Here is a 15,111-nt window from a genome sequence, read left to right on the forward strand (position 1 = left end):
TTTTTCCACCAGAACCTGCATGAATTTGAGCAGAAGTGTCTAGGTACTAGATTAACAAAATGCAGAAAATGGGAAATTAAACTAGAGTTATGCATAATGGATGTGGCTGTTGAGCAGGTTCAGGTGGTAAAACCGCTTAAGGACTTTATAGTCAAGTCACGATGACAAACTTGTTAAGTTGGTTCATAATGAAGTCGTAGCCATTGACTGTACACACAAAGCCATGCTTTTCTGTCTTGGTTGAGGATTGAGAAGTGATTGACTGTTTCTCTGTCATCCATGTATGCCCATTGTTTCAGTCAAGTTCCACTAACCTCTTTACTGCATCAATAACAATTATTTTAATCCGTTAGATTAAAACCAGTGGTCTGCCTCACAGCACAGCTGTATAGCACTGCAGCTAAAACAAATCCTGGTCTGGCAAAACAATAAAAATAAAAAAGAGTAACAAATTCAAAATCTATTCAGCCCAGGTCTCAAGTCGATTCACCTAAATGTGGATTTGTTCTCATTGGTTGTCTTCACAGCAGAATTCCTAAAAAAACTGGTGAAATACACACTGTAGTCCTGACATTTTCTAATGCTCTGCATTTACACTGACAAATCTGATATTGCCATCATATATGGAAAATACCCCAGGTCAAATTCTTTAAATTATTAATTTGTTAAGGACCAGGGTAAAGGCAACTTATTTTTTTCCATTTGATATTAGTGTAAAGCATTTGTAGACTATTTAAAAGTCGAAAATGCCATTTAAAAAAACACCCATGGCAATTATCACCTTAGCCTGCTATAGTCCTCTTCATTAGATATTTTTTTAACAGGTTATTTTACCAGGCAATTTGACTGAGAACATATTCTGATTTACAGCAAAGACCTTGGAGCAATTAGGGCTAACTGCCTTACTCAGGGACAGATTTATTTTAATCTTACATAAGAATGATTAATAAAATATGTTTCAAATGAAGCCTGACGCCTACCTTTCCAAAATTAATTTAGATTCTGTGTGCAAAGGAAATGTCCTCGCAATCTGACAGATTTGGAGCGCTTTTGCAAAGAAGAATGGGCAAATATTGCCACGTCAAGATGTGCCATGCTAATAGACTCCTACCCGAAAAAACAGTGCTGTAATAAAATCAAAAGGTGCTTCAAAAAAATATGAGTTTAAGGGTGAGGACACTTATGCAACCAGGTTATTGTAAGGTTTTTATTTTTCATTTTTCCCCCTCAAAGATTTCAGTTTTTTTTTTCAATTGAATTGTTCACATTATAGGTCACATTAAAAGTGGAAAAAGTTCTGACATGATTTATCTTTGTCTTATTCTTTTACATCACAAAAACCTGACATTTTAACAGGGGTGTGTAGACTTTTTATATCCACTGTATATATTAATGGAATTAAGAGTAGACAAAGTGACAACATTTATGAAAATGTACTCACTGATTACTGTACATTGCTCTGGATATGAGCTAATTTATCTAAATGCAAATCCTCCTGTCAGGACAAAGTGTTTGACCATTGCAAAGTCAGTGGTTGTCTAAACTGAAGCATGCTACGTAGTTCAGCATTTGCAAATCCTTGTCGCTATTATTTGCAACCATGTCCATGACATCACTATCTTTTCTTTGTGGTAGGCTAACTTCAAACTGTCACATTTACCGGTTGAAATACATTTTTATGACTTATTTTTACGCCTGGCTCAGTTTGTCTGGACAGTGTCTTAAAAACATCCTAAAACCTATTTTTAGCTGTAAATGTTTCTATGCTTTCTTTAGTTAAAAGCTGTGTAATATTATAAACATTATCCTAAAGTGTAGTAACGCATCACACTTCTTGAATAAATACTAATTCAGAGCAGGGTTATATTAAAGCAGTTTTTCCACAATTGCTTGAACACCAATAATTACCACTCAGTACTATAATATCTGTCATTCAAATGAAAATTTGCCATCAGATGCCACAAAAGCATGAAATACAATTATATTCCTGAATACCCACTGCTCAAAGTCAAAATCTTTTATTTATCAAATGCACCGAATAACATTGTGTTATGAATTATGAAATTCTTGTGACATAGCACACGACATCTACGCAGTAAGAATTAAGAAATATATAAAGCAAAAATATGCATAAGAATGTAAACTAGCAGCAATTCCAAATAGTGTAGGGGTAATGGGGTATATGGACAATATGGATAGAATTAAGAAATATAATAAATCCAAGTGTAATATGCCAATGAATGGTACATTGAATGTACATAGAAAGCTGAGTGGAATAAAAAAAAAATATTATAAATATGTATTAATGAATCAATAGTCATTGAAGTCCATGTAATTTTCCTTTACTGTACTAATGGTTAAAAATTCAGAGTGCAGCAAGCTCCGAATGGAAATCACAGTATTCAGATAAGCTTAGAGATGAACATTTGCCCCTGTCTGAGGTTCTGTGCACACTTGATCAGGTTTTTCTTCAATGACTTCTATGCATTTTGTTCTGTTTTATCCTTCCCTCAATCCTGACCTGTTTCCCTTTTCCCTGCCTCTAAGAAGCATCCCCTTAGTATGATTCTCCCACCAGCTTTGCTTCTTTGTATGGATGGTGCTAACCAGATGAGTGGTATCTTATTTTCATCAAGACAAAGGGCTTGGCATTCGGACGTTTTGTTAGATTTCAGTCACATCAGACCGGGCAAACTCAGCCTTATTGGCAAACCCTTTAATGTCTTTGACTGAGGAGCAGGATACAGTCACAGAAGTACATAAAGAAATTGTATTTAATAAAAAAAATATACAAACAACAACCAGGAACAAATAGACGCCACAGGGAACAATGACCAACAAAGACAAAGGGATCTGGGGACACTAAATAGGGAAATTATTAGGGAAATATGAGACACAGGTGAGAAGACTAAGGACGCACGTGAAAGCAATAATCACAAGGGATTGAAACAACAAAACATAGAAACAGAATAATTAGAACTTAATTACATTGAACATAGAAATTTAACAGCCAGAATGGCACAGACCTGATTTCAGCCTAAATTATCAATTAAGCTATGACAGCTCAATAGCATTCTATAAACAGATTTCCAGTAGGCTTACATATAGTTGAAGGAATTTATTTGAACCAACTATAGACATATAGCATTAGGCCAAGATACAATAGCAATTTACTCATCTGACAAAGAAGAAACTGGTCATCTCAGCATGAATCCAAAGCCATTGCACGTGCTGTACAACCAATCACGCACTGATTTGTCTGTATACATTCTACGGTGTTGTTTTAGGCCTACCTTTCAATTCAAAGGTCCTTACATAACTGTTTCTGTAACACCCTTAATACTCTGTTTAATATGCCTAGTCCTAAGTCCTAAACTTCCTGTGCCTTGTTAAATGGCCATACTATTTAAATCTGGAATAAGAGCACAACATTTCCAAAACCTCACTGCGAGAAAGTCAAAATGTTGATACTGTTTGATACCCTTTGCTGCCATACCAAATTCATCAAATATATTTTATAAAGCCCTTTTTACATCAGCAGTTGTCACAAAGTGATTATACAGACACCCGGTTTAAAACCCCAAAGAGCAAGCAACAAGAAGAAACTGGCTGTGGTTAAGTCCCTAGTAGAGGAGCCGGGCTCTGAGTGGTGTCCAGTCCTCTTTTGGTTGTGTCGGGTGAAGATTATGAGTACATTGTTGGATGATGAGCAGTTCAATAAATACAAGTAGGTTGTGCCCAGAGTCCTTAGGCAGAAGGTCAGGGAAAGGGACGAGGTTCTCAGGTTCTCATATACAAATGTGACCATATAAGATGTTAAAGGCCAATAATGTAGCAGTGGATGCCCTACTGATTCTGTACATTGGTATACAAGATATAGGCAAACTGGAGTCTTCGTTCAGTTCACTTTACTGATGAGATTCATGGACATGTCCAACAGCGTCACTTTCTGGCACCTTCTGAATTCATATGCTCCAAAGAGGAACCATGCACGTTGGCTAGAAAACCTGCTCTACAACTCAAAACCTGTCTACCTGCTAAGCACATAATTCCACAGCCATATAGGTCATATCTGTCTGTGGGAGCGAGTCACTTCCCTGAACATGGAGGCGTACATAATCTACTGACGACTGAATGTATACGGTCAGGATATAAACCACAACGCCGATGGCTACTTACGGGGCAGAAAATGACCACCAGAAAACAAGGTTGCAGGAAAATAACACAACTCACAAGATTATAAATAGCACATGAATTTTGTTTTAATTAAACACTGAGGGGAAGAGTCATTTGTTTCATAGCTGGAAATGGTACAGTCAGGAACAAGAATTACCCAATGGACAATAATATTAAGTCTGGTAAACTTCCATTCACTAGGAGACTCTTTGTGAGACACCTTTCATCATTTGCCTTGAATGCCAAAAATTCGACAAAACAATATTAACATTTTTAAAAGGGAAAAATAATATCTTCATCAATATGCAAGTGGCAATTTTTACTTGACACATACACTCAGTACATCTGCCATACCCAATTATATCTCATGATCAAGATCACTCCAATAGGCCGTTAAATATTTGTAGGATTTCTGATTGTTCTCATCTGTGTTTATGCCAGGTTTTCAGTCACAACTGTCAATTACACAATACACATCTTGTAATATTACTCAAAGTAACATACAGCAGCGGAGCTTAAATTCTCCTTTTTCTCATCTCATTTCTCAGATTTCTCGACACAGGTCTGGCCCCAACCACCTCTCCTCGGACTACCTGTCAGATGGCCAAAGCTGTTCAACAGACCCCTCTAAGACTGTGTGGGCTTAAGCGTAACGTTGAGAACTCCGGCGGAGCAACAAACTCCTGTACGAACGACTTTAAAAATCAACCATGAAGGGAACAGGGGTCAGTGGGGATGCAACACGCAATAACTCAAGATGAATGAAGAACGGCAAGCCTTTCTTATCACTCTACGACAGCAGAATCAAGCATGAAATAAACAACGGAAAATGAAAGAAACAAAAATAAATAAAAATGAAGCAACCTTAAGTGAAATAATAGTGCTCATTTTTTTGAAAATCAATTAAAATAGTCTCACTAAATGTGAAAAGTTTGTGAACCTCACAAAGATGACTCTGTTGTCAGTTTCTGTCACGTGGTCTGCCAGTGCGGGCGAGCATGCTCATTTTAGCTCCATGGGTCACAGCTAGCACCCGGCCAAACAGGGAGGTTTAAACTGCATCATCCCACTACTGAAGTAAGTACACTTGGCCTCCCTCCAAAACGTTCACCCCAAGTCATGGCAGCAGATTTTCCTCAGGTTTTGGTGTGATTCTGCTTCAGTACTTCGCTAGCTACATCAGCGAAACCTCCAATGCAGCCGTTAGACTTCAGTCAGACTTGTTAATTCTATGAGAGCGACACTACGGCTGGTTGCTACTGAACCTAAACCTGACTGATGATCTTGAGGCAGTTCTGTGTTGACCCTCCTGAGGATTCAGATGACGAGACCCACATTTGCATTACACACACACACACACACACACACACACACACAGAGACAGTCACGGATGCAATCCGTACACACATTCAGTACATACACATACCACATCATATAGGTTTGAAAAGAAGTGAGGTTGAAGGACAACACCTTCATAGTGAACCTTCTGAAGTACGGCACACTTGACACTCACACACACACCCAGACTAAACTGATATTTTACCTGAATGGCAAATAGTTAGCACATTACTATGACTGCAGAAGAAAAATGACAAAATGTCTTACAATTCCCAGAACCACTCACAATAATATAAAAAATTGACACCTTCACACCTTTTGAGATCTACTCAATCAAATAGGACTCTGGAGAAAACTGAGCCAGACAAAAATAATGAAGATCTCATACTAAACCTCAGTTCTAACGCTGGAGATCAACAGTCTCCCAAACCTCAGGAGAAGCTAAAAAATCTAGTCACCTGTCCAAATTTAGAACTGAAAGAAAATGTAACAACACATGTAACATTCATATTTAAAGAGACACTGTTAGAGTTAGTGCGCTGTATTTCCACATCTGACTTAATTAGCACCAAGGATATAAAAAAAACGTACACCCATTAAAGTAGCAACCATTCTAGGTGTGGGAAGACAAGTGATTTCAGAACCAGACTGGAAACAATTTGGCAGAATAAAAAAATCATCACTACCAATTGTGTTCTGTTCGGTTTTAAAATCCTGCCTTCCCCAGAGATGTGTCTCGATGCTGCTTTTTGCCGTGACCTGTGACCTCTCTCCCAATAGCGTGACTGGGCTGTGAGCATGCTCGCCCCTAAGGCTCCCCTACCGAAGTGAAGAAGAAAGAACAAGGCCTAAACATCTTCAAGTATTAACACAACTAGGCCCTGAAAAAAGCCCTGGACACACAGCATTAGAACCCAGAATCAACTCTAGGATAGAGAAGAGCAGTTATGGTTAGTTCGCATGTTTCCCCCACAAATATATAATATATATTTATATGTATATAAATAAAAATTCAGTGCTGTAAAAACATCTCCAACTCCATAGGCTCTGACCCATCGCAGATGCCCTATAGCATTTTACTCTTTTTCTCATGGCTAAAAGCTACTGCGAGTATGTAAACTGAACTGGATCTCCTGTGTTAATAGTCCTTCATTGAGAATACAACACTGAGAAAGTGAAGACTTGTTAATATCATTTCTTTTTTTTTTGGTTTAAATGCACACAGATCAAAATATTATTTTGTGTTTTGTGTCTTTGTTTTTGGCCGCTGCAGAGCACCACTTTTTTATCAAACCGACTGTTCAATATGTGTATACGTCCGTGTGTGTATGGCTGTGTCTAATTGTGAGTGTGTGACCATTGCATCATGTCTTCATAGTCTCTGGTGTGTGTATGTCAGGGGGTGGGGTCTGCTGTAGCTCTATGAGGTGCAGCGATCCACGTTGATGCCATTTTCTGCAGCAGCCTGAAGCTCAATGGGTTTGGCCGTCAGCTCTCCAGGACTGGCGTTCATCAGAAACAGATTCTTCACACAGCCTGTGACCCCCGAGGAAAACTTCCCTCCTGTAATCGCAGATATGTCTGGAGCTCCCCCTAAAATTCACACACATTAAGTCAAACACACACAACCAAGTCAAACACACACACATATACACACACAAAAAGTCGAACACACACAACCTCACTTCTGTCAGAAAATTATTTCCCGATACCTTTGGTAGAATGTAACGTTGTACAAGTTGGAGACTGAAAATGAATACTTTTCCAACAAGATATTTAGACTCTGCACTACTGTGCAGAGTTTGAAATGCGTGCTTGAGATCTTCCCCAGAGGGTGCTAACAGGAAGGAGGCGTACCCAGGTATAAGTTGCCTTTGGTGTTCACCATGATGCTTTTGCCTTGAGATTGACCACGTTGAATGGCTCCTCCGTCGACCTGGATGTATCCATGTTTACCCGTTCTGATAACACAGAGAAGAAAACCTCACATCCATGTTCAAGACACTTTGGATCACAAAGCGCATAAAGAACATGTATTGACACAAGAAATCCCTACAAAAAACACCTGTAACTGTGAAGAGACGCACTTATGTGCGACATCACATATTCATTAGGTCTTCATCTTTACGGACTCTGAGTGGACCAGAGGGGAGTACTGGACAGTCAGCAACAGAAAAGAGAGGTTGCATCGATGTTTCAAGAGTGGTGGGAATATTCATTTTCGCCATATCCCATAATAACCATACCATGTAAAAGAGGACCTCTACCTTTTCACGCTGTTAACCCTTCGTAAAACGGTTTAATATGACTTACATGTACGATAAAACTTTAGGCCTTATTAAAAAGATGCTCACTGTGTCTCAGCTTTTGTGTTTATTGATTCAGTCCAGTAAATCATTTTTACAGTGTACATCAACTGCAACTTCCTTCCCAATTTCTCCTGACAAAGTATACATAATGTTACGTAAGAACTTTATTCACCCTGGTCAGAGGAACAGGGCCTCTGGTGGACTGTGGACTGCTGTACACACCTGCTGTTATTAGTAGTTTGTCAAACTTAGACACCATGTTTCTGTGCAATACATGCCAGATCGCCATGGTTTCACATCCACTATCTAAATACTTTTTACTTGTTTCTGTGTAATTACACAGGCAAAACAAAAAACACAACAGGAAGTTGAAAAGGGCAAGCTGGCATATCATGAAGCTAGCCTGTTACAGGAACTAATGTTGGACCTGTTCCACACACACGTCCAGGTGAGAATTTTTATTTTTTTCTACTGATCTAACAACCAGAAAATATGGTCAACCGTAATAAGAAATGAATAATACAAGGACTGTCCTTACAGGATAATGGAAGTTGTATAGTGTGTTACCTCACAGCAGTAACCTTGTGCCATCTGCCATCGTTGATGGGCTCCCTGGACATGATCTGAGACTCTCCACTGCCCAGCTGGTAGCTATTAACCGACACGGAGAATGTAACAGACACAGTGAATGTAACAGACACAACGAGTAACAGTCAGGGTGAATATAACAGTCAGGGTGAATGTAACAGTCAGGGTGAATGGAACAGACAGGGTGAATGGAACAGACTGGGTGAATGGAACAGACAGGGTGAATGGAACAGACAGGGTGAATGTAACAGTCAGGGTGAATGGAACTGTGATGCTAACGGGTATAATAAGAACCTACATTATGTGCTACATACGGTTTTAACAATATACATGTTAACAGTCAGTCATATACAGGCAGTAAGCATGGCATAAGGAAACCACCATAAGAAAGTTTACAGTGTTGACAATAATAATTTCCTACCTGAAGACTAAGTAACCGTTTTGCAGACCAAGACTGATGAAGTCCTTGCCCCTGCCTTGCTCTCCAAGTTCCTGGAAATAAAGTTGTTTACATTACAAATGGTCAGAAATATCAAACTTTGCTCCCAAACCTGAGACCAAGTTAGATTTAACATAACAATCAGCACTGAAGCTGCTACAAATATGTATCATGTTAAATATAGTACATATATTATTATTATTAATGAAGGACAGATTTAATATGTTAAGAATTAAAGCAGTAGGCTGCTCTAGCAGGAGACTTACAGAAGTGACATTATACAATTGGCTGTACATTTCAAAAGATGTAGTCCATAGTAGATATCAGCCTGTCAAATTGTCTTACACTTAAATCGACACATATGAAGTACATGTTCTGAAATATACCATTATTACCAGGTGTTTCGCTGGGGAGGATACCTTTTTACTAGCATGCATCTTGCGGAAGTGGCTAGCGCCATTAATTGGCTCCTGGGGAAGATGGGAGGGGAGGTTAGACAGGCAAAGCGCCAACCGGGCAACATGCAGTGCAGTGCAAACCAAACAGAGGTGTCACAACCATCACAACATGGCTGGACCCGGAACTGCCATGTAGCTCGCTGAGGAGCCAACATGCTGAACCAACAGCCGGTAAGCATCAATTTCAATGAGTAAAGAGGAGCAAACTGTGAGAGTCAGTCAAAAACACAACAAACAGGCAAACAAAAAAGGGTTCTGGTTTTAGAAAAGTGATTCATAAATCCAGTGTATTATTGTTCTGATTATCAGTGACAGTGAGTGTGAAATACGTGCTGTGTACAGTTCCATATGGGTACGTTATGGGTAAACAGTTAGACAGTGAGCAGTGGGAGGAGGGCCGCGTAGTTCCATGGAGGTTCGGTGGGTACGGTGGCCAAGTTAGGACATACCACTCCCTGCCACAAGATCAGGCCATCTTTAGAGGAGACCTTGAGCTCCATCTCGATGGTCTCTGGGGCATCAGGGGCACTTCAGCATGTAGCAAACACAAACATGCAAAAGACAGACAGACCGACAGACAGGGAGAGACAGACAGAGTGAGGGAGACAGAGAGAGAGAGACAGACAGATGGGGAAAAAAGATTAACCCTCACAAAAGAACCAGTCAAGGATTTAAACATAGAAAGAGGATTGTTTCATTATAAAAGTTGCAACTTGAAAAACGGAAATAAAAAAAGACATAGCTTAAAACAATTTGAACCCCTCTGTCTCACCTTCTGGGGAAGATAGCCTTGGGTAGAGAAAGGTAACCATTGTCATAGAATTTAGCTGCATACTCAACAGGTGCATCTAAAAAAAAATAGAAAACAAGACCATAATTTCTTTCCTCCTGCTACAATGATAGTATTATTCCTCCCTCTAGTGGCAGAAGGGTGAATAGAACCTTCATCCAAATGGCTCAGAATTAGACTGGAAAGAGAAATAAACAACAGTTTTTTCTTTTTGGCAATTTGACAAATGTCTCTACATTTGACACATATTCCTCAATCCAGTGTTTCATAAAGATTTTGCATATTGAAGATTGTGTTTTGACAGGTCAACAACCCACCAGTCAGACTTTAGTCTTCATAGTGTCATTCATCACATCATAATTCAGTTTAGACCCAGATTATCCAGTGAAACATGCATAGTTATTTCCTGTATTGGCGTTTAAACTCACCAAAACAGCTCCCAGGTCAAAATACTCATATCCAAATGATTTTAGTGGTTAGTAACTTACAGTGAACACACCCTTGTTCCAATATATGTAGAAAAATGCATTTAACATGTTTCTGTTTCCAAAAGGAGCAGGAAAGTGGAGAAAAGAAAAGTCGTTTCTTTTGCTTTCGCACAGGCAGTTTGGAAGACAGAGAAGAAACAAAAGTTCATGTTGCAGTGAGTAAGTTAAGCCATAAACTCAAAAGGACGTTTGTTTGGGGGCGGAAAAAGGGGAATTCTACATCTAAAACCTACATAGTATCTCTCAAAAAGGAGAAAGATAAAAGTGTCACAGGGCCAGAAACTGATGAGACACAATTCGCAAGATGACATCATATCCATCTGCATGCTAATGATAGCCTTTACCAACATAGAATTCCCCTCTCCCAAAACCTTCACAGGATAGGAACCCTAACCACCAAATGAGTACAGAGAAGAAATTTGTAGCGTCGGTTTGGTAGTACAGTATAGACAGGGATTGGTTTCTCTGATTTGCTCAGTTGTTAGGCGGGCAGCAGGGGCCCACATCGGCTCTCGGGGGCCCTTTAGATGGGTTTTCGGGGCCCCTGACAGTTAGTCACGGTTGTTTCAGGCAGAACTGAATGGAGGGATACTGTACCATTCCCCCCGCTACCCTCCAAATTCCACAGGGCCTCGCTGAAGCTGGGGACCTGGCCTGTTTGTGGGGGACATAGCCATGAGAGGGCAGGGGTGAGATGAGTGGCTTTGACCCCCAACACTTCAGCGCCCCGCTAGATCCTAAACACCGGCTGCACAATGTTACTGAAAGGAGATTAGAGTTTGGAGAACCATCTACATCTGGGCCCATTCCGGGTTCAGACCTTGGTTATGCCAGTTTCCAGGGGGGGGGCAGATTGTCTACTGGTAACTAGTATCTGTTATGACGGTGGTGTAATCTGAAAAAACAAATCCCCACCGCAGAGAAGACTGATGGGTCAGCATGTCTGTCTATCGATCTCATCAAGACACAGCACTGTAAACAACATTCTCACAACTATTTCATTTGTTTGAATGATATTAGGTACACTCTCAACCTGACTGACACAAATGAACACTATACACTGCCACCAACCAATTACATTCCAATGTGTGATTCTTAGATTACAACGATTCCGTATGCCGGCTGTTCCCGAGTCGTTCCGTATTTTCTAGAGGCTTGCCTCCTACCGTATGATAACATAGACTGGCGTCATTGGAGCGGATGCAGATTGCCCTGTGCGGTCAAAAGACGTAGAAAGAACAGTACTCACTCTGTCCGCATACTGGGCCAGCGAAGCCTACAGGACACACACACTTGCTGTTGACACAGCTGCCTCCATTCTGGCACTGGTCACTGCGCTGGCAGGTATCTCTCACCACCTCACAGCGTTCACCTGGACACAGCACACACAGCAGGGGTCCCAGTTCAGTCAGTTTTAGCACATTGTGATGCAGTTAAGCACAGTGTGGATCAGTGCGGTACAGTGTCGTGCAGAGTGATACAGTTTAGTACAGTGGGGTTCATCGTGGCAGAGATTAGTACAGTGTGGTTCAGTATGGTACAATGTAGTACAGTTTAGAACAGTGTGGTATAATTTAGTACAGTGTGGCGCAGTGTGGTATAATTTAGTACAGTGTGGTCCAGTGCTTACCGTCGAAGCCATCCTTGCAGAGACACTGATATTCATACTCTGCACTAAACAGGCAGCTGGCCCCATTCAGACAGGGGTTGCGGTCACAGGGACTGCTGTCTTTACACTGGGCGATGGCCTTGCTGTCTATGAAGCTGTAGGATAGGTCTAACTTCTTACCATTGATGGACACCTAGACAAGGACAATACACATTGGAGTCGAAGATTAGCAGTTGAACCCATGGCTGACCTGAGGGAAGGGGCTACTGACGAATACATAGATTCAGTTGTTTGTCTTTGACTGGATAACTGATGTGTCAGTGCACTTTGGCGGTTCTAAACAGTAAGGAAGGAAATCTTTAATGACATCCCTCTGTGTGTGTTGAGGTCACCTCTCCTATGCAGCCATCGTACAGATCACTGATGTTAAGGGCCTTGGGTATGATATCCATGCTGGGCACTCCTCCCAGGTACATGGGAGTGTGGATGTTCAGGCCCTGGGCCTTGCCTGGCGAAGACCTCCTGACCTCTTGACCTCCGTCAACCTTCAGAGAGCCATCCTTGTTGAGGCGCCCGGCTTCCACGCGGTGCCACTGGCCCAGGGTGACCGGCTCAGGACTGCGCAGGACGGCTTGGCCTGGAAACAAAGACAGTAGCAGGGTTTCCACTCCCACTTGATATTTCCTTGCTAGTGTTTTGCTACTTTCCTTTTCTACTGATTAGTTGGTGCCAGACAGACGAGGTGAAAACAAGGCTAGACAGCACAGACGATTAAACTAAATACATTAGAGATTAACAAAGTTCTGTTGTCAGGAGACTCGACCCTTGTTCAAGAGATTAGTAGTAGACTATAGCAGTTGCATAGCAAAACCGATAGTGCACATTAAACAGAACTCAATAAAGTCTGTGATGAATACAGTCTTATATAGGATCTCAATGCTCTCACCTGTCCCCAGCTCATAGCAAAACTGCACATGCCCATCCACCATCTCCAGGGAGACGAAATCCTCCACCTTCATCTTCTTGCCCACGCTGAAGAACATCAGGCCATCCAGGTCCATGGGTTTAAACTCCATCTCGATGTGTAGGTCGTTGTGGATGTTGGTCAGAGGGGGGTATGCAATGTATGAGTCCAAACCATCAAACAGGGGAGTAGTCACTAATTCACCTAGAGAAAACAACACGCAAATAACACTGTGAGAAATGACATCTACCCAGAAGTTGTCATGCAGATCCAGTGTTCTACTGGTAACGCAGATCAAGGTGACATTTCTCCTGTGGGTCACAGATGCTCAGAGAGTGGCTCCACAGGCTCACCAGATGATCTCTACGATCCAGCATGCAGCTCAACATGTCCGTACCGTCTATGCACCTGTCGCCAGACTTGCCCAGGTGGCATCGGCAGTCGTAGCCCGGGCTGTTCTGGCGGTTGATGCAGGTGGCGTCTGGACCGCAGGCCTCTAGGTGGCAATGCTTGGAAGACAGGTGCTGACAGTTACTCCCTGTGTATCCTCTGAGACAGCTGCACTTGTAGAGGCTGGCCTCCGAGTCATGACACGTCCCTCCATTCTGAAACACCACACAGCAATTCTCAACCTGGCTCATTTATGGGTGGATTCTTCTAGAAAATGGCAGAGAGGTGCAGTCGTCCGACCTGACAGGGGCCGTCTGCGCAGACGGGACAGTTGGACACGCCTGTGGAACTGCGGTCCAGATCCTTGAAGATGACCTCCTCGCCCTGAATGATCAGCTGACGGATGCAACCTGGACAGTACCAAGAAACATGCGTGAACTTCTGAGAACATTCCAGAAGTATTCCAGTGTGTTTTGCTTAAACTATATACAACAAATGTCCATAGGAATTAGTGACTTACTTGTGTCGGGTGTTAGAAATGGAGCGTGATCTCTTACCAACAAAGCCGGTCCCGATGCCAGCCGTCTTAGCCAGGATGGTGTAGTTGGGGTAGCCGCCTACATGCAGCTCTTCGTTCAGATCCAGGCCCTGGAACTTCCCCTGGGATACCAGACAGGAAACAGTGTACATACATGGTCACCGACAAACGACTAAGCAAAAACTACTTATGAGCTTCGGTTTGCTGGTGGGTTTATATGAACATTCTCGACAGGCGGTAGTGTAGAACTACCTGTGAGCTGCCGTTGACGGGGGCCTCTCGGTCCACGATGAGGGAGCCCAGAACCTGGTTGCGGTGGAGCTCAACGGTGTGAAACTCCCCTAGTTTGATAGGAGTCGGGTAGCGGATGGTGGCCATGCCGGACCCCACATCAAACCTGTTTGGGAAAAAAAACAGTTTATATCATTGTCATAATTATTGTTTGGATTGCCATTATCATTGTCGTTGTTATTTTTGTCACCATTATCATCACAGACATTTTCGTCCATATTGTTTTGCTGTTTAGCTAAAGGCACGCATGTTCATCAACAGCTTGTTCACTGAGCTCATAACAGTGTTAACAGCCAAACCGTAAAAATCCAGAATGTCAGGACCAGATGGTTACCTGAATTCTGGCCGGCCTCCAACCAGTCCCAGAGAGATGAAGTCTGCGCCCGTGGTCCTCTTCTGTCCATTATAGATGATCATCCCTGAGGGCCAGAGGACAGACAGTTACCATGGTACTGTACACACCCTGGAACTAGTCCGAGACAGACAGCCTCCTAGCACCAGGGGGAGAGCTCAGGTCACTTAAGTCAAAAGACACTGCATGCCAGCAGGTGTACAGCCAAGCTTGGGACAGTCAAAGCCAGGTTACAGTATCTGCTGCCCTGGTGAATCGCACTGTTCAGTGTCACACGTTCAGTCCGACTGGTCTGTTCAGTGCTTGCCTTGGCAAAGGCTGCATGCCCTGCTATGTTTAACTCTGCCCAACAAGCACTCCTGCCATCATCAAGGTCAAAAT

The 15,111-nt window shown here is 42.1% G+C and overlaps 1 protein-coding gene across 13 annotated transcripts in view; it reads right to left on the bottom strand.

The window, feature by feature from the left end:
- Positions 1-2,690: 2,690 nt before the first annotated feature.
- Positions 2,691-15,111, bottom strand: part of hspg2 (heparan sulfate proteoglycan 2) — a 99,618-nt gene continuing 87,197 nt past the window's right edge. For 10 of the 13 annotated variants that reach the window (XM_034296084.1, XM_034296091.1, XM_034296093.1 and 7 more), the window contains 17 exons: positions 14,713-14,797; positions 14,340-14,484; positions 14,107-14,209; positions 13,850-13,959; positions 13,557-13,764; positions 13,142-13,363; positions 12,588-12,832; positions 12,217-12,388; positions 11,836-11,958; positions 11,184-11,240; positions 10,081-10,156; positions 9,758-9,836; positions 9,246-9,320; positions 8,833-8,903; positions 8,391-8,474; positions 7,372-7,475; positions 2,691-7,107 (listed from right to left, as the gene is read on the bottom strand). In XM_034296084.1, coding sequence (XP_034151975.1) covers positions 6,935-7,107; positions 7,372-7,475; positions 8,391-8,474; positions 8,833-8,903; positions 9,246-9,320; positions 9,758-9,836; positions 10,081-10,156; positions 11,184-11,240; positions 11,836-11,958; positions 12,217-12,388; positions 12,588-12,832; positions 13,142-13,363; positions 13,557-13,764; positions 13,850-13,959; positions 14,107-14,209; positions 14,340-14,484; positions 14,713-14,797 — 2,132 coding nt within the window. In that variant the 3' untranslated portion in view covers positions 2,691-6,934. The remainder of the gene's footprint in view (positions 7,108-7,371; positions 7,476-8,390; positions 8,475-8,832; positions 8,904-9,245; positions 9,321-9,757; positions 9,837-10,080; positions 10,157-11,183; positions 11,241-11,835; positions 11,959-12,216; positions 12,389-12,587; positions 12,833-13,141; positions 13,364-13,556; positions 13,765-13,849; positions 13,960-14,106; positions 14,210-14,339; positions 14,485-14,712; positions 14,798-15,111) is intronic. The other 3 variants (XM_034296083.1, XM_034296086.1, XM_034296088.1) reach the window with 3 other exon arrangements.

The sequence above is a fragment of the Esox lucius genome, chromosome 12, assembly GCF_011004845.1.
Source record: "Esox lucius isolate fEsoLuc1 chromosome 12, fEsoLuc1.pri, whole genome shotgun sequence".
Classification (NCBI taxonomy): domain Eukaryota; kingdom Metazoa; phylum Chordata; class Actinopteri; order Esociformes; family Esocidae; genus Esox; species Esox lucius.